Here is a 20,265-nt window from a genome sequence, read left to right on the forward strand (position 1 = left end):
GGGGGACAGCGAGTCATGGTTGGGGTCAACTCCAAATATACAGCTGTGGTGCTAGTTCACTTGTGGTATCGTATAGCCTGATGTGAATTTACTTAGTTTTCAACAAATGTGTACTAATGATGTATGCCTCAGACAGACAGATGGCTCGATACGCAAGTCACACCAGCATTATATTACCATTGCACTCACACAAACTTACTACAGTATGCACTGCTCACTCACTGACTTGGGTTCTTACACGCGCTCTTTCTTACGCACACAAACGAGGAGGACCAGCTGCCTTAAGAGGGGTTAAACCCAACCAGTAAGAAAAGGGGTGTGGAGAAAGAAGGAGGGAGCGGGAGAGAGAGGGGAAGAGAGAGGGAGAGAGAGGGGGGGGAGAGGGAGGGCAAAGGAGAGGGGCCATATAAAAACAGAGGAACACAAGCCACGCTTTTTTCCTGCCAGTCTGTCACGCTCTGCGAGCATTCACAGGAAACACACACAGACTCCCCCAGCGCTCAAACACTCACTTAGCTCGCTCTTACTCTCTCACACACTCCTACAGGGAAACACACACAGACACCGGCTGCACTCACAAAGGACTGGAGGATGGCTGTGTCCATGAGAAGAATGAATGGGTCCTGGCGAGGGTTGACTCTAGCCCTGGTTCTCTGTGCTCTGTTCCTACACAGTGAGTAGTACATCTCTTTACACCTCTCTACCTCATGGCTCAGAAGTTATCTGTGTCTTACATGCTCAATCTTGAACTATGGATAACTCTAGTAAGCTAACTCTAAGCATGGTACCTCAATAAACCTAAGCCTGACTGACCCAGGTATAGCAAGCCATGGGAGTGTTTATGAGCATGTGCAACATGAATTACTAACTTAAACTTTCCCCCGAGAGGTGAACATGCCAATAAATATTTTCCTTTAATGTAGTTTCAATTGTCTTAAATTACATATGGCTTTTTCACAAGTGAGTTATGTAATACTTTTGTTATTATGGTGTGACATGAGGCAGCTATGAGCTTTTAGGAGTTTAGGGCTGGTAAAAAGTTGTGGGTGTGGCTAGCCGACACAATGGGGAAAGTTGCCATTAAAAATAATGATGGACTACATCCTGAGAACAGTGTGTGTGTGTGTGTGTGTGTGTGTGTGTGTGTGTGTGTGTGTGTGTGTGTGTGTGTGTGTGTGTGTGTGTGTGTGTGTGTGTAAGCATACACTTTGCAGGGATGGAACGCCCACTCCTTCTAAAACATTCTCTGCTCATTTCAGATGTAGGGCCATCAGGCAGCTTTAACTCAGATTAAATCTTTTTAAATTGGGGAAATATACTTCTGGAAGTTCAATTTGATCTTCGCCGTGTGTTTGGGGGCTAGCCGACACAATGGGGAAAGTTGCCATTAAAAATAATGATGGACTACATCCTGAGAACAGTGTGTGTGTGTGTGTGTGTGTGTGTGTGTGTGTGTGTGTGTGTGTGTGTGTGTGTGTGTGTGTGTGTGTGTGTGTGTGTGTGTGTGTGTGTGTGTGTGTGTGTGTGTGTGTGTGTGTGTGTGTACGCATACACTTTGCAGGGATGGAACGCCCATTCCTTCTAAAACATTCTCTGCTCATTTCAGATGTAGGGCCATCAGGCAGCTTTAACTCAAATTAAATCTTTTTTTCATCTGTATTTCCAGAAGTTTAATAGGAGAAGGAAGTTCATCCTGTGTTTGTTTCCTGCTTCTCCAGTGGAGATGCATCCTGTTTATACTATTAGCCAGCAGGATGGTTGGGAAGAATGAATGGATGTGCGTGAAAGAGAGATATGGGAAAGTGACTCAGCAGGGAGTAAAATTACATCCACAAGATGACGCCCCTTAGGTGGTGGAAACTGTCATACTGTGTGTGTATGGGTATACTGTGTGTAGTGGGTATTTCTGTTTATACGGGTACCTCTCTTTTCCTCATGTTGGGAAGGTGTGAGTGGAAGCTTCAGCAGTCAGATCCAAACCATACTCTTAAGTCTGTTAATATAGATGATAATTGCCTGGTGATGTTATGGTTAAAAGATGAGACTGGTGGTACTGGTGTTGGTTCGGTCTGCGTGATGACTTCTCCAGAACTCCATAGTGGCTCATCTGGGCACTGGGACAGTAAAACATAAGCTCTTTGGCACAGTGTAAACTGGGGGAACACTATGCCAGACTAACCAGAAGGATGGAAATAAACAGTGAAGAGCTTAATGTTACTCTAAAGTGGAAAGGAACATGCGCACGGCACATTAGAAAGGCACATTAAGATTCATCTTAATCTGAAACAGAGATACATGTATTGTGCTTTTACTATGCCTTTAATTGTAGGCTATTTAGTTACTTTATTTGGAGTCTTCTTACAAATGGTTATTAGATGTTCAACCAACTATCAACCATGTTGATTAATATTGTGAAATTGTTTGAAATAAAACCCTTACACGAGTAGAACGTTTCCCATTCCTGTTCAGGTTAACAGCTCTTGGGTTTCACATGGAGAATAGCACAGGGATGTTGCCACAAGTCCTCCCTATATCCTCCTCCATTCCAGACCACACTCCACCAATCACACTAACCTGCTACATAGTTGACACTTGTGTGCCACCGGCACTGCTATGTGAATTGCCAAGGAATGGTCAGCATAAGGTATTGGAACACAACATTGGAACATTTCTGGCAACCCGGGAACATAATCAGCTGTAGATGGTTGCCGTGGTGATTCAGTTGTGTGTGTGTGTGTACGGCCTAGATGACTGGTGTTTTGTAGGAGCTGGTGGTACTGATTTTTAAATAATGTGTCCCATATCTGCCCCCATGATCCCTGTCCCATATCTGCCCCCATGATCCCTGTCCCATATCTGCCCCCATATTCCCTGTCCCATATCTGCCACCATGATCCCTGTCCCCATATCTGCCCCCATGATCCCTGTCCCATATCTGCCCCCATGATCCCTGTCCCATATCTTCCCCCATGATCCCTGTCCCATATCTGCCCCCATGATCCCTGTCCCATATCTGCCTCCATGATCCCTGTCCCATATCTGCCCCCATGATCCCTGTCCCATATCTGCCCCCATGATCCCTGTCCCATATCTTCCCCCATGATCCCTGTCCCATGTCTGCCCCCATGATCCCTGTCCCATATCTGCCTCCATGATCCCTGTCCCATGTCTGCCCCCATGATCCCTGTCCCATGTCTGCCCCCATGATCCCTGTCCCATATCTGCCCCCATGATCCCTGTCCCATATCTTCCCCCATGATCCCTGTCCCATATCTGCCCCCATTATCCCCCCTTTTCAACCACGTTTCTAAACTACAGCTCTCTGGCTGTACAGACATAAAGAGGTTGGAGATCAAGTTCCATGATGTCAATACTCCTTATTCTCCAGAAGAAGACTACTTTAATGTTTCATGGTCAGTTAACATTGTCTCTATATTGGGGAGTTTAAATTATTATTATATATATTTTTTAAATGTTTGTTACTTTTACCCCCCATTTTGTGGTATCCAATTGGTAGTTACAGTCTTGACTCATCGCTGCAACTCCCGTAGAGACTCAGGAGAGGCGAAGGTCAAGAGCCGTGCGTCCTCCGAAACACGACCCAACCAAGCCGCACTGCTTCTTGACACAATGCCCACTTAACCCAGAAGCGAGCCACACTAATGTGTCGAAGGAAACACCATTCACCTGGTGACCCTGTCAGCATGCACCGCGCCCGGCCCGCCACAGGATTTGCTAGTGCGCGATGGCATAAGGACATCCCGGCCGGCCAAACTCTCCCCTAACCCGGACGACTCTGGGGCAATTGTTCGCCGCCCCATGGGTCTCCCGGTCGCGTCCGGCTGCGACAGAGCCTGGAAACGAACCCAGAATCTCTAGTGGCGTAGCTAGCACTGTGATGCAGTGCCTTAGACCACTCAGAAGGCCCAGGAGTTCTTTTTCATGTCTTGGTGTTTTGATGAATCCAGCATCAGTTCAGAGGACAGTTGTGGTCTTGTTCATGGAGGGTATTTGCTGTGGATAAGGTTTAATCAATGACACAGTGGATTTAGGGCTAGTGATGTCATTAGCCCAGAGAGGGAATGAGAGCAGAACAGCTGATTCCAGGGTTCTACTAAAGAACCTTCTTTGTGCTTCTACTCAGAAGAGCCGGACATGAACCATACAGTACAGGCCTCTGGATATATCTGGAAACCAATAAACTCATTTCCCAGGGGCCACTGGGATTATCTTTCATACAAATATGCGTGTTTGTGGATAGTCTGATAGCAGCATAGCATGCAAAGCCTGCATCTGGGGAGAGAACATTGAGACCAACCACATGACACCAACCCCCAGACACTGGAGCTCCACTGTGGTGAGTTACAGTTGGAGGCTACAGTTACAGTTGAGCTGTATCTACAGCAGTTGCAGCATGGCTATGGTGACTAAAAGATGACAGAGGGTAACTGAGATGGGAGCCTCTGTCTAGCCATTAGGGCTCCTAAGCACCTGACAACGGAAGGCCATGCATTCCAATGGTACATGTAGGGATCAGATGTTGCAGCAGGAATGCCAATGCCAACCTTTTTTTAGAGGTGTCAGCCACTGACTGAGACAGACGAGGAGAGATCGAAAGAGTAAGAGAGAGACAAAGAGAAAAGAGAGAAGAAGACAGAGAGGGGGGGGGAGCTTTCTATGACTCAACTTAATGGTGAAAGTGTTAAGCTGAACTAACATTTTACTCTTATCCAAGCCAGATGTTCAAACTACACACTTTCATCACAAACACTGATTGAGTTTATGTTCCCGTTTCCCGTGGCTTTGATTCAGCAGTTATGTAGACTCTCAAATATGTAGCAGTGAAATGGGCTGGGTTAGAAATCCTGCATGATGTCATACCAATGCCTCGGAATACATTTCATGTAAGGAGCCCTAGTTTTCTGTGGAGAGAGGGAAAACTAGCTAGCTTTAGAGCTATATGGAGAGAGAGAAAAACACGTGAACGTGTTTAATTTCACGGCTGGGCTGGTACTCCAGGAGCTGCATCATTTGTGCCACTAATTCAGTGCCTGTGGCACAGTAGAGTGAGCCATTGTGATGTCTGTATTCCAAAGTATTCCAACTTGGGTGAAAGAGGGACAGACACAATGTGCATTCCTATGATTTGGGGGAATACAATCCTTGTCTCTCCTTACACCACATCTTTTTACATGTCTGAGCATTTTAAAGAAATAAGTTAAATAACAGGTACAACAACAAAAAAGCATGGCTAGACAGCACAGTCATTCAGGGTGGTGTGAACCATAAAGTCTCAATGAATATGGACACACAACTCGGCACTGCGAAGACCAACACAAAGAGGAAAGCTAGCTCCATCACGTGTTAGTTGATTGGACATCTGAATACCAGTATTGGGAGTGAGATGGGTTCTGTGCGAATGGACATCAAACTGTGTTCAGTTCAAGGAGAGAGGCATGCCATTACCAATGGGGAGAGGCCCTGTATGATAAGATTGTGCCCTTCATATCTCCATGGTTGACTCCATAACGCTCTCTTTAACAGACAACATTTCAGGCCAACATAAACAAGTGCAGAATATTGGCCCTCTTTTTTTCTCATGGCCCTCAGCTATTGACTAGCATTCCATCAGTCCCAAGTCAGGATGGTTGACGTGGACTCACGTCATCCAGGGGAGGGTGTGGGGCTTTTTACGTAACAGTCTGGCAGATGACTGTGTTATGTCAGAGGGAGCAGGGTGTTGGGTGCGTGTCCTGTCCTCGTGGGCCTATAGTCACGATCCAAAGACCATGAGACCAAATCATTAGAGCTGGATTACAGTTAAATGGCAGTTGCCTCAGTGGTTTTGTCAAAGGTAATAGGTACCAGTCAAAATAAAGATGAAATCATCTTGTTTGTCAGTGTCAATCTGGCTAGAGGGTTCGACAGGAAAACTTCTCACTCCCCTTTGTCCATTCTATGGCCTCACACTCTGGACTACATCAACACACTCCACAAGTAACTGTTCTGTTCAACAGAACATCTTCATTTGGGCTTTGGCTTCTATCAACCCTATTCCAAAGAAAACTTATTAAAAAGGCAACAAAACCAAGGATAAGAACAATCACAATTGCCCAGAATGATTACCCTTCTAGGGCAATGAACCAGAAAAATACAAAAGACTGCAGACTCTAGCAACCATATTTACCCAACTAAACAGTCTTAATGAATTACAGACGGTGTGTTACCATTCAAAACATCCTCTCCTCATTATGCTGTTTCTAGCAACCTTTATGTTCCATGATCCCCTGGCACCCTGGTGCAGTTTTATAGCTGTTGGAGCTTTAACAAGGGTGTGTCCCAAATGACACCCTATTCCCTATATAGTGCACTACTTTTGACCATGGCCAATATGGAGTTAGTCAAAAGTAGTGGACTATATAGGGAATAGAGTACCATTGGGATTCATACGAGGAGCAACAACCCTCTCCTCTCCTCCTAGTTCTCTTTGATTTCAACACACCACAGCAGCCTTGGACAGGGAGCAGAAACACTTGGGAGCTTGTAGACAACAGTCTTCCACACTCAAGTCATACAGAGTTAAACTAATGAACAACCCTGAAATTAGGGGAAATTTCTAAAGATCGACATGGAGTATGTGCGTCATCACCAATGCTTGTTACATGAGCTCAGGCAGCGATGAAAGCTTATCACAAACTTACTTAGCTCATGTTTGGAAGATCCCAGGTCATGGTAATGTCACAGACTGTCAGCATATAAGACCACAGCAGGTTTATAATAACAGTAAGTATATGACAAGTATACGTCGTCTAAGGCAAGGCATGCTTGTCAGGAGAAGGCAGAGTGAGGCATGCCTCTTTATGGTGGTGTGTACAATTTAGCCTGAGGAATAAAGGGTCTTTTAATGAGGCTTGGCTGAGGCCCTTTCACTGCTAGAGTAATTGCTCCTTGTAATTAATGTTCAGCTAGAAATGCTTCGGTCGTTGGGGCCCTTCTTTATGCTGCTGGCTAATTGAAAACACAAGATGACGTCCTGTTCCTGCTTTGGATGGCACTGGGACTTTCTGTTCTCATGGCAGTTTGAGGGAGAGAGAGTGAGAGAATGTGAGGCAACAGCAAGGACCCAGGTGTCTGGGAAGGTCTCCTCTATGAGGGATAATCAGGGAGTTTAACCAGGCAGTGTGTCTTTTAGTCTTCCCACCATCTTTCTGCTTTTCCTTCATCCCTCCTTAATCCAAACCATTGTATAAAGCTAGCCATTGGAGGGTAACTATACATTTACATATCCTCTAACACAACCTCTCCCCTTTCACTCCCTACTCTGATGTCAAAAAGCTGTTGGAAGCCATCCAGCAACATCTGCATTCAGCAACAGTAACAGCCCAGGCAGCTTTGGTTCTGACAGTGGGAGCTGTGAGGCAAAGAACAAGCCTGTCAGAGCAGCTGGTATTTGGCCTGTGTCCCAAATGACACCCTATTCCCAATATAGTGTTCTAGGCTACTTTGACCGGAGTCCTTGGTAAAAAGCAGTGTACTACGTAGGGAATAGGATGCCATTTTGGATCGCAGCCTTGGTATAGAGGAACAAGGCCTGGCCTATCCTTCAGTAATGAGATGGACGGTCTATTTAGGAAACTGAGGTTTTATGTTACGGAGGGGCTGCCTGTCCAAATTTAGATGACAGCGTTGTTAGCGCTGAAGAAATACCAGAGCCATGTTTCAGACCATTTTTCAAACCCACAACAAAGCCTCATCCACGATTCTTCTCTTTGCTCTCGAGTGGATTTCAATAGCAGTGTAGAGTGTAGAGATGTATAGCCAGCAGAGGTGGAAATCGAGTGGCAGTTACAGTATACTGTAATATGCCTGTGGCATTATGAACCATTTGCTTTTGACTGGTGGCTCTCTCTCTCCGTGACATTGTGTGGTGATTGGTGAACCTGCTGTGTGTGTCTCTGTGGGAGGCCTGCTGGCTGTTCTGGGTATTATTGATGGGCCCGGTCTCCTCAGCTCTTAGGCTTAGTGAGGTCACTGTGTGCCAAGTGACGTAAGAGCCATTTCCTGTCCAAGGATGTGCATGGACAATGTTCCAACGTTCGTCGCTAATTCACAAAAAAAGTCATCCTGTTCGTGTTTTGTTTAAAAACAACCATCCTGACCATCCTGGTTTCAGAAGCATAAATAGTTATCAAGTTATTTTCATGTAGACAGAGAGTGGGACCCGGTGACTGTTCCAATGCAGGTTTTTTCCAGATTGTGGTTTGGTGTTTGGACTGGCCGTCTGGTCACAGGAGAGGAAAAACTGTAAGCTGTATTTGGTTACCAGGGAAACAGTTTTTCTGGCCAGTGCTTCATGCAGGGCAGGCTGGTGTGGCTGTCTAGTAGCTACAGGCTGGCAGAACAGAACAGGGGTGTCCACATTGTTCTACTATAGGCTACATGGACACTTAATGGAAGGTGTCCCAGTACAGAGGGGCTCAGTTGACTTGCTGACTAGTAGGAATAGGATCCCTGTCCAGCCTCCCTGTACATTCCTCTGGCCGCAGGCATTCTCTGGAGGCTCTGGAAGCCTGGAGGAATTCCACCGTGGCCTGGGTCTGAGGTGACAGTCTAGCCTAGGAGAATCAGGGAAGTCAGGGTTCTACTACTGACATCTGGAAGTGGGAGAGTTAGTAACAGCCAAGGTGCCGTCTCTGTGGCTTGGGTGGGGAGGCGAGCCCAGGCTGTAGGCTGAGCCTGAGGCCTGTCTGTCTCTGAGTGGCTGCATGACGTCAAAGGACCTCCTGATCATCTCCCTAAAACTAGGCAGGGCCAAGGAGAGAGACGGACCATGGATCCCCAGGGAGACTGACATCAGCTGGGCTAGACCCCACCCTGTTGGAGGCCCCCAGGACCCAACCCCGCTACAGGCCAGACAAGGCCACATCCCCAGCCCTCCCCAGAGAAGAACTAGGCCCTAATTAGAGGTTAGATAGGCCACGCAACAGGACTTTTGTCCCTTGCTCTCTGTCTGCCCCTTTAATTCAGTGTAGAGATGTTTGTTTTGGTTTAGTCTCTGTTCTCCTTCCCCACCCTGCATCCCTTACACTGGGAAAATAGGAAGGGCCAGAGATAGCTATCACAATGGTAAAAGGTTGTAGAAGGAAGTGCAGAAGGAAAAAGGAGGACACAGGGACACAGTGAGTAAGTGAGAATAAAGACGTCTTCACAATAAATCATCAAAAACGTCACAATATTTACATTTTAGACTCTCTTATACCGAGAGCGAGCATCTAGAAAAGCCCAGTAAATCAGGGTTAAATGGTCTGTAATTAAGGCATCGTTGAAAGCAGAAAGATGTTGTGCGGAGTAAACATGATGCAACACAGCTTGTTGATCTTTCCACACAACATTGCTCCTGGTTGGGCTGGGCTGGGGAGTCAGCTGAGTTCTGGCCCCCTAAGCCAGATCGGTTACAGCAGCCAAATGGCAAAAGTCACATCCTCCTTACACCCTCCTGGGGATATGGAGACACACACTGGTTAATTTTCTAGTGCTGCACTGGAGCATGAATTGCATGTTCCACTGTTCTCCATGACCTCTTCCATTAGGTGAGCTTTTCAAGATGTCTCTACGTTTCCGTTGGTCCTGCTGTGATCACACAGAGGTTTTACTCAGAGCTGAGCTGTCATTACCTGGCCTCGTTCCTGTCACATGTCTACTCTATGTGTGTGTGTGTGTGTGTGTGTGTGTGTGTGTGTGTGTGTGTGTGTGTGTGTGTGTGTGTGTGTGTGTGTGTGTGTGTGTGTGTGTGTGTGTGTGTGTGTGTGTGTGTGTGTGTGTGTGTGTGTGTGTGTGTGTGTGTGTGTGTGTGTGTGTGTGTGTTCCCAGTGGACGTAGGTAACTGGCTTCCCTGTTCCTGAGCCACAGCTAGCCACAGCCTCACTACATTACTCTGCCACGTGCTGTAGCAGTATGGAGCAAACAAAATATCATTTTGCCATTTTTCCCTTCTGCACCCATACAAATCTGGCAACCACATTTTATGCGTTTCTTTATGGAGACCCGAGCTGCTCATGAGCACAATGAGACAATCTGTTCCGTTGGTGCCATGATGACATCAGTGAGGGGCCAGGAAACGCTCTCCACAGGGCTGGATGGGGCTGTGGAGAGGATGGACCTGGACCCTGTCCTGAAAGGAGCTGGACACACGCACGCACACTCTGCACAAACACAGAACCACGCCCAAAGTCTTAAACTCAAAGTCTTAAACTTGCACTGTTAGTTTAAACTTGCACTGTCTGTCCTCAAGTTCATCAAGTTAAAAGAGAACGTCTTGCCTGTATTTACTGATTCTTTGGTTGAAGTTCCACTAATAGTTTACTTGTCTGTGTACCCAGCCTGGTCTCATAGACTAGACGTAATATAGTAAACATAAATCCGGGATACAAATTAGTATGATATGTTACGTTTGGTATGGTGGGCGTATAACGCGAACGTGTAGCAACCTAAAGGTGCACGTTTAAATCTCATCACAGACAACTTTAGCATTTTAGGTAATTAGTAACTTTTCAACTACTCATTACTTTTTAGCTACTTTGCAACTACTTAGCATGTCAGATAACCCTTCCCCTAACCCTTTTAGCTAACCCTTCCGTAACTCCTAACCTTAACCCTGACCCCTAACCCTAAATCCTAGCATAAGTTAGACAGCTAGAATTCGTAACATATCATATGTTTTCCAAATGTGTAACTTATAGTACGTTTGCAAATTCGTAACATATTGTACATTTTGCAAATTCATAATAATAAGAATTATAATTTGTAACATATCATATGAAATGGGTTATGAACATCTACAAAATAATACATACAGTACCATACGAAATGTAACCTATCATACTAAATGGAATGTCATGGATTTATGTACAGAATAATACAAAATGTTCTGAGACCAAGCTGGTGTACCGCTGTGCATATGTGTAATGAAATGAAACGTGAAAAGAGCAGCCATCAACAATAATGGGCTAATAGATGAATGTGTATAACTCTCTCCAGTCCAGACACAATCCTCCTGGCTCGCTCAGTGTGTGTGAGTTAGACAAGGGCCCCTCTCTCTCTCTGATGAGCTAGAGGGACCAAAGGGAGGTTGCCTGGCTGGTTGGGAAGCAAAACCAAATGTGGGATCTGGCTATCATACAGACATCAACACATGTAAATTAATGATAAGAGACCCCTCCCTCCTCCTGCTTATAATCTCTCTCTCCCTACATTCCCTCACTCCTCCATGGTTGGTTTCCTATGGCAACATGGTCAATACTGAAAACTGCTCACACCAATGTCCTTCAGTGTCGTGTCAGCTCCAACAGGGGAGTTTCAGTGTCGCGTCAGCTCCAACAGGGGAGTTACCGTGTCAGCTCCAACAGGGGAGTTACCGTGTCAGCTCTAACAGGGGAGTTACCGTGTCAGCTCCAACAGGGGAGTTACCGTGTCAGCTCTAACAGGGGAGATACAGTGTCGTGTCAGCTCCAACAGGGGAGTTACAGTGTCAGCTCCAACAGGGGAGTTACAGTGTCAGCTCCAACAGGGGAGTTACAGTGTCAGCTCCAACAGGGGAGTTACAGTGTCAGCTCCAACAGGGGTGTTACAGTGTCAGCTCCAACAGGGGAGTTACAGTGTCAGCTCCAACAGGGGAGTTACAGTGTCAGCTCCAACAGGGGAGTTACAGTGTCAGCTCGAACAGGGGAGTTACAGTGTCAGCTCGAACAGGGGTGTTACAGTGTCAGCTCGAACAGGGGAGTTACAGTGTCAGCTCAAACAGGGGTGTTACAGTGTCAGCTCGAACAGGGGAGTTACCGTGTCAGCTCAAACAGGGGAGATACAGTGTCGTGTCAGCTCCAACAGGGGAGTTACAGTGTCAGCTCCAACAGGGGTGTTACAGTGTCAGCTCCAACAGGGGAGTTACAGTGTCAGCTCAAACAGGGGAGTTACAGTGTCAGCTCCAACAGGGGAATTACAGTGTCAGCTCAAACAGGGGAGTTACAGTGTCAGCTCCAACAGGGGAGTTACAGTGTCAGCTCAAACAAAAGAGTTTCAGCATTATGTCAGCCCCAACAGGGGAGTTTCAGTGTCGTGTCAGCTCCAACAGGGGAGTTTCAGTGTTGTATAAGCTCCAACAGGGGAGGTTCAGTGTCGTGTCAGCTCCAACAGGGGAGTTTCAGTGTTGTGTCAGCTCCAACAAGGGACTTTCAGCGTCGTGTCAGCTCCAACAGGGGAGTTTCAGTGCTGTGTCAGCTCACACTGGGGAGTTTCAGCGCTGTGTCAACTCACACTGGGGAGTCTCAGCGCCATGTCAGCTCCAACAGGGGAGTTTCAGCGCCGTGTTAGCTCCAACAGGGGAGTTTCAGCGCCGTGTCAGCTCCGACAGGGGAGTTTCAGCGTCATGTCAGCTCCAACAGGGGAGTTTCAGTGTCGTGTCAGCTCCAACAGGGGAGTTTCAGCGTTTTGTCAGCTCCAACAGGGGAGTTTCAGTGTCGTGTCAGCGCCAACAGGGGAGTTACAGTGTCGTGTCAGCTCCAACAGGGGCGTTTCAGTGTCGTGTCAGCTCCAACAGGGGAGTTTCAATGTCGTGTCAGCTCCAACAGGGGAGTTACAGTGTCAGCTCCAACAGGGGAGTTACCGTGTCAGCTCCAACAGGGGAGTTACAGTGTCGTGTCAGCTCACACTGGGATGTTACAGTGTCGTGTCAGCTCACACTGGGATGTTACAGTGTCGTGTCAGCTCACACTGGGCTGGGGAGTTACAATGTCAGCTCCAACAGGGGGTTTACAGTGTCAGCTCCAACAGGGGAGTTTCAGCGCCGTGTCAGTTCCAACAGGGAAGTTTCAGCGCCGTGTCAGCTCCACCAGGGGAGTTTCAGCACAGTGTCAGTTCCAACAGGGGAGTTTCAGCGTTTTGTCAGCTCCGACAGGGGAGTTTCAGCGTCATGTCAGCTCCAACATTGGAGTGTCAATGTCGTGTCATCTCCAACAAGGGAGTTTCAGCGTCGTGTCAGCTCCAACAGGGGAGTTTCAGCGTTGTGTCAGCTCCAACAGAGGAGTTTCAGCGTTGTGTCAGCTCACACTGGGGAGTTTCAGCGCCGTGTCAGCTCACACTGGGGAGTTTCATCTCCGTGTCAGCTCACGTTGGGGAGTTTCAGAGCCGTGTCAGCTCCAACAGGGGAGTTTCAGCGCCGTGTCAGCACCAACAGGGGAGTTTCAGCGCCGTGTCAGTTCCAACAGGGGAGTTTCAGTGCCGTGTCAGCTCCAACAGGGGAGTTTCCGCGTCGTGTCAGCTCCAACAGGGGAGTTTCAATGTCGTGTCAGCTCCAACAGGTGAGTTTCAGTGTCGTGTCAGCTCCAACAGGGGAGTTTCTGTGTTTGTGTCAGCTCCAACAAAGGAGTTTCTGTGTCGTGTCAGCTCCAACAGAGGAGTTTCAGTGTCGTGTCAGCTCCAACAGGGGCGTTTCAGTGTCGTGTCAGCTCCAACAGGGGAGTTTCAATGTCGTGTCAGCTCCAACAGGGGAGTTACAGTGTCAGCTCCAACAGGGGAGTTTCAGTGTCGTGTCAGCTCCAACAGGGGAGTTTCAATGTCGTGTCAGCTCCAACAAGGGAGTTTCAGCGTCGTGTCAGCTCCAACAGGTGAGTTTCAGTGTCGTGTCAGCCCCAAAAGGGGAGTTTCAGCGCCGTGTTAGTTCCAACAGGGGAGTTTCAGCGCCGTGTCAGCTCACACTGGCGAGTTTCATCTCCGTGTCTGCTCACACTAGAAAGATTCAGTGCCGTGTCAGCTCCAACAAGGGAGTTACAGTGTCAGCTCCAACAGGGGAGTTACAGTGTCAGCTCCAACAGGGGATTTTCAATGTCGTGTCAGCTCCAACAGGGGAGGTTCAGTGTTGTCAGCTCCAACAGGGGAGTTTCAATGTCGTGTCAGCTCCAACAGGGGAGTTTCAGTGTTGTCAGCTCCAACAGGGGAGTTTCAGTGTTGTCAGCTCCAACAGGGGTGTTTCAGTGTTGTCAGCTCCAACAGGGGATTTTCAGTGTTGTCAGCTCCAACAGGGGATTTTCAGTGTTGTCAGCTCCAACAGGGGATTTTCAGTGTTGTCAGCTCCAACAGGAGTTTCAATGTCGTGTCAGCTCCAACAGGGGAGTTTCAGTGTTGTCAGCTCCAACAGGGGTGTTTCAGTGTTGTCAGCTCCAACAGGGGAGTTTCAATGTCGTGTAAGCTCCAACAGGGGAGGTTCAGCGCAGTGTCAGCTCCAAGAGGGGAGTTTCAGTGTCGTGTCAGCTCCAAAAGGGGAGCTTCAGCACCGTGATATTTCCAACAGGGGAGTTTCAGTGTCGTGTAAGCTCCAACAGGGGAGGTTCAGCGTTGTGTTAGCTCCAACAGGGGAGCTTCAGCATTGTGTCAGCTCCAATATGGGAGTTTCAGTGCTGTGTCAGCTCACACTGGGAGGTTCAGCGCCGTGTCAGCTCACACTGGGGAGTTTCAGCGTCGTGTCAGCTCACACTGGGGAGTTTCAGCGCCGTGTCAGCTCACACTGGTGAGTTTCAGCGCCGTGTCAGCTCCAACAGGGGAGTTTCAGCGCCGTGTCAGCTCCAACAGGGGACTTTCAGCGTCGTGTCAGCTCCAACTGGGGAGATTCAGCGTCGTGTCAGCTCCAACAGGGGAGTTTCAGTGTCATGTAAGCTCCAACAGGGGACTTTCAGTGCTGTGTCAGCTCCGACAGGGGAGATTCAGTGTCGTGTAATCTCCAACAGCGGAGGTTCATTGTCGTGTCAGCTCCAACAGGGGAGTTTCAATGTCGTGTCAGCTCCAACAAGGGAGTTCAGCGTCGTGTCAGCTCCAACAGGTGAGTTTCAGTGTCGTGTCAGCCCCAACAGGGGAGTTTCAGCGCCGTGTCGGCTCCAAGAGGGGAGTTTCAATGTCGTGTCAGCTCCAAAAGGGGAGTTTCAGCACCGTGATATTTCCAACAGGGGAGTTTCAGTGTCATGTCAGCACCGACAGAGGAGATTCAGTGTCGTGTAAGCTCCAACAGGGGAGGTTCAGCGTTGTGTCAGCTCCAACAGGGGAGTTTCAATGTCGTGTCAGCTCCAACAAGGGAGTTCAGCGTCGTATCAGCTCCAACAGGTGAGTTTCAGTGTCGTGTCAGCCCCAACAGGGGAGTTTCAGCGCCGTGTCAGCTCCAACAGGGGAGTTTCAGCGTTTTGTCAGCTCCATCAGGGGAGTTTCAGTGCTGTGTCAGCTCACACTGGGGAGTTTCAGTGTAGCGTCAGCTCCAACAGGGGAGTTACCGTGTCAGCTCTAACAGGGGAGTTACAGTGTCAGCTCCAACAGGGGAGTTTCGGTGTTGTGTTCGCTCCAACAGGGGAGTTTCAGCGCTGTGTCAGCTCCAACAGGGGAGTTTCAGCGTTGTGTCAGCTCCGACAGGGGAGTTTCAGTGTTGTGAAAGCTCCAACAGCGGAGGTTCATTGTCGTGTCAGCTCCAACAGGGGAGTTTCAATGTCGTGTCAGCTCCAACAAAGGAGTTTCAGCGTCGTGTCAGCTCCAACAGGGGAGGTTCAGCGCCGTGTCATTTCCAACAGGGGAGTTTCAGTGTCGTGTAAGCTCCAACAGGGGAGGTTCAGCGTTGTGTTAGCTCCAACAGGGGAGCTTCAGCATTGTGTCAGCTCCAATATGGGAGTTTCAGTGCTGTGTCAGCTCACACTGGGAGGTTCAGCGCCGTGTCAGCTCACACTGGGGAGTTTCAGCGTCGTGTCAGCTCACACTGGGGAGTTTCAGCGTCGTGTCAGCTCCAACAGGGGAGTTTCAGCGTCGTGTCAGCTCCAACAGGTGAGTTTCAGTGTCGTGTCAGCCCCAAAAGGGGAGTTTCAGCGTCGTGTCAGCTCCAACAGGGGAGTTTCAGTGTCGTGTCAGCTCCAACAGGGGAGTTTCAGTGTCGTGTCAGCTCCGACAGGGGAGATTCAGTGTTGTGTAATCTCCAACCGGGGAGGTTCATTGTCGTGTCAGCTCCAACAGGGGAGTTTCAATGTCGTGTCAGCTCCAACAAGGGAGTTTCAGCGTCGTGTCAGCTCCAACAGGTGAGTTTCAGTGTCGTGTCAGCCCCAAAAGGGGAGTTTCAGCGCCGTGTTAGTTCCAACAGGGGAGTTTCAGCGCCGTGTCAGCTCACACTGGCGAGTTTCATCTCCGTGTCTGCTCACACTAGAAAGATTCAGTGCCGTGTCAGCTCCAACAAGGGAGTTTCAGCGCCGTGTCAGCTCGAACAGGGGAGTTTCAGTGTCGTGTCAGCTCCAACAGGGGAGTTTCAGCGCTGTGTCAGCTCGAACAGGGGAGTTTCAGTGTCGTGTCAGCTCCAACAGAGGAGTTTCAGTGTCGTGTCAGCTTCAACAGGGGAGTTTCAGCGTCGTGTCAGCTCCAACATGGGAGTTTAAGTGTCAGCTCCAACAGGGGAGTTACAGTGTCAGCTCCAACAGGGGAGTTACAGTGTCAGCTCCAACAGGGGAGTTACAGTGTCAGCTCCAACAGGGGATTTTCAATGTCGTGTCAGCTCCAACAGGGGAGTTTCAGTGTTGTCAGCTCCAACAGGGGAGTTTCAATGTCGTGTCAGCTCCAACAGGGGAGTTTCAGTGTTGTCAGCTCCAACAGGGGAGTTTCAGTGTTGTCAGCTCCAACAGGGGTGTTTCAGTGTTGTCAGCTCCAACAGGGGATTTTCAGTGTTGTCAGCTCCAACAGGAGTTTCAATGTCGTGTCAGCTCCAACAGGGGAGTTTCAGTGTTGTCAGCTCCAACAGGGGTGTTTCAGTGTTGTCAGCTCCAACAGGGGAGTTTCAATGTCGTGTCAGCTCCAACAGGGGTGTTTCAGTGTTGTCAGCTCCAACAGGGGAGTTTCAATGTCGTGTCAGCTCCAACAGGGGTGTTTCAGTGTTGTCAGCTCCAACAGGGGATTTTCAGTGTTGTCAGCTCCAACAGGGGATTTTCAGTGTTGTCAGCTCCAACAGGGGATTTTCAGTGTTGTCAGCTCCAACAGGGGATTTTCAGTGTTGTCAGCTCCAACAGGGGATTTTCAGTGTTGTCAGCTCCAACAGGGGTGTTTTAGAAGAGAAAAGCCTATGTGGTTATGAAAGTACATACATTTTCAGGTATGTGCATTCATAGCTAGAGTGGTAGCTCATCGTTAGGATGACCTGAGATTTATAAATAATATTTACTCCTTGTGACCTTCCTGGAACTCTCGATTTAAAAATGACTGCGTACAGTCGTGAAATACATAACATACTTCCAGGAATAGCACTTATTTATGGATGTGTAGATACTTGATATATATACAGTGTGACTTTCTATAGTATGTCAAGTCAGTGACCTCACCCAGGGAAAATACCCAGCTCCCCTCAGAAAATATAACCATGAAGTCAACCATCTCCTCTCCATACATCAACCCAACAGAATTACCCACAGATCGACACATCTCTGTAGCGTGTCAGTTAGGTCTGTGGCTGTCCCACAGAGATCCGATTAAATCACTCTTCTATATAGATTCTATATGTAATTCTATGGGTTGTCCTCTCATTTGGTCATAGAACGTTACTACTTACTATGGTATCATGTGCTGTTGATGGGTCCAACCACAGCCAGGCTATAGAAGCAGCGTTTCAGCTGTCACGCACTACCAGGCCCGTCACATCCCATCCACACTGCAGCCCATGATTTAGTGGCCTACGGCGGTCGTGCCTCCCCACCACAATGTGATACAGGCTAAAACACCCAGAGTAGCATTGGCTGGTGAAGACTTAGGGTACTGGGGGTACTGAGGCCTCATACAGGGTAGGAGCTGTATTTGACAGGTGCCCAGCCTCCATGCTCCAAAGCACCCAAAACACTCCTGCAGGAAAGAAGCCACTGTGTGTTTGGGCTGAAAGCAGGCTCGTGCGTTGGCCTGACACGGTAGTGTAGTGAGGGATAACAGAGGGGATTGGCTTGGCTGGGGGGGTAGTTGAGATTTCTCACTCAGCTCTCTGTGTGTGTGTGTGTGTGTGTGTGTGTGTGTGTGTGTGTGTGTGTGTGTGTGTGTGTGTGTGTGTGTGTGTGTGTGTGTGTGTGTGTGTGTGTGTGTGTGTGTGTGTGTGTGTGTGTGTGTGTGTGTGCGTGTGTGCGTGTGTGTGTGCGTGTGTAAAGCATCACATAAAGTGAAAAGTCACACTGTCATGTTGCCCAAGCTAGGGGTGATGCTATGCAGAGGTAGGCCAGGTTGGATGTGTGTGTAGACAGGGGAACACATTAATAGCATGATTAATACTTTCAGAGCTAAAAAGTCTCACGCCATAAACAGCTTCTCCCCTCCTATCATCACTTGCCAAGGAAGCACTTAACTGTATAACCTGCTGGAGTACAGAGAGAGAGGTCCAACAATCAGAAAAGAGACATTCTGTAAGCATCTCATTGCAAGACTATACATTTGTATTTTGTTAGTGCATTCCAGGGTTATTTTGTTAGTGCATTCAAGGACATGTGTACAGTACAGTATGGTTGCAGACATGAAAATAAGTTAACATCTTGAACATGTGAGTGTTAGTAAGAAGGTATCAACATGAGAAGGCCTACATATGAGGTGAGCGATGGGGTAGGGGGGTTTGATTGCTAGATCTTGGAAGTTTAGCTGTGCATTCTCATTCACAATTACTGTATCAATAAATGTGTCATCTCAGGGCCAAAGGGAGTTAGCTAGGGTCTTTTAATAACACTTAAACGTTGAGGAATTATGCCCAGCTAAGCCAATTAAAATATATGACGTGCTCTGCATAATGTCCAATGCATTGGTTGGCGCTGCCACTTGCTGTCAAGACAAAGTGCACTGCAGGAGGGAAGTGTAGCACATTTTACAGGACTTAGTGTGCAACTCTGGAAACACACTATTATGGTGGCCACTTGGCAGCTATTAATCATTGGAAATATTGAGGTAACGCTTCAAACTTGTTAATAATGCTTGCTAGCTAACATCCATACAAAGACGGTGGCTGTGCGTTCATCCTTAAAAAGAGGTTGGCTAACATCCTCTCATCTGTGGTTGGCAGTATGTTCAAATTTAAAATGCATCATCACAATAGAAGAAAAAGGAAGTTAACATCCACTAGAATGTGTGGATGGTTTGTGGTGATTTGATAAATAATGTGTTGTGGTGTGCTCATGAGCGTTGTGATTATACCGTAGCGTTGGGAAGATAATTGTTCCAGTTATAGGGCTTTACAAACCACATTTGTTTCCACATCAGGCAGTGTTTAAACCATAGAAATAGAATAAATAGAAGGGGCGTCTCCATTCAAGTCAATGATGGCATAATGGGTGGGCTGGCAGACATTTTGAGTAAAAGTGGAAGTAAAAGCAGTGTACCCTTCAATCTGTGCTGTGATTTGTTGAGTCAACTGGCATTACAAAAAAATACATTCCATTGCATGAGCCACATCAGTTAACATCATTTGAATGAACATTCTACATTACCATGGCAATCCAGCATAGTCCCAGTAGTTTTAGATATTATAAACTGGGAGGTTTGAGCCCTGAATGCTGATTGGCTGACAGCCATGGTATATCAGACCGTATACCATGGGTATGACAGAATATTTATTTTTACTGCTCTAATTACGTTGGTAACCAGTTTGTAATAGCAATAAGGCACCTTGGGGGTTTGTGGTATATGGCTAACATACTACAGCTAAGGGTTGTGTCCAGGCACTCTGCGATACCTTAGTCGTGGTATATTGGCCATATACCACACCCCCTAGTGCTTTATTGCTTAATTATACCATGGCATTGTTGAATACTTGTTTCTGATTGGCTTGAAGGGCATTCTAGGGCTTGCAATATTTCCCTAATTGCATGGTATAATTCATTCATAAACTGAGTTTTTATGGATATAACGAAAGACTTTATCGAACAAAAGGACCATTGGTAATGTAACTGGGACCTTTTGGAGTGCCAACAAAAGAAGATCTTCAAAGGTAAGGCATATATTATATCGCTATTTCTGACTTTCGTGTCGCAACTCCCTGGTTGAAAATGATTTGTTATGCATTTTTGGGCTGTGCGCTGTCCTCAGATAATCGCATGGTTTGCTTTCGCTGTAAAGCCTTTTTGAAATCTGACACGGCGGCTGGATTAACAACAAGTTAAGCTTTATTTTGATGTATTGCACTTGTGATTTCATGAAAGTTTAATATTTATAGTAATTTAATTTAAATTTGGCGCTCTGAAATTGTCG

The 20,265-nt window shown here is 47.5% G+C and overlaps 1 protein-coding gene across 1 annotated transcript in view; it reads left to right on the forward strand.

Moving 5' to 3' along the window:
- The first annotated feature begins 446 nt into the window (after positions 1–446).
- Positions 447–20,265, forward strand: part of LOC120059262 — a 46,702-nt gene continuing 26,883 nt past the window's right edge. The window contains exon 1 of the mRNA XM_039008170.1: positions 447–673. Coding sequence (XP_038864098.1) covers positions 592–673 — 82 coding nt within the window. The 5' untranslated portion in view covers positions 447–591. The remainder of the gene's footprint in view (positions 674–20,265) is intronic.

Source organism: Salvelinus namaycush, chromosome 14, assembly GCF_016432855.1.
Source record: "Salvelinus namaycush isolate Seneca chromosome 14, SaNama_1.0, whole genome shotgun sequence".
Classification (NCBI taxonomy): Eukaryota; Metazoa; Chordata; class Actinopteri; order Salmoniformes; family Salmonidae; genus Salvelinus; species Salvelinus namaycush.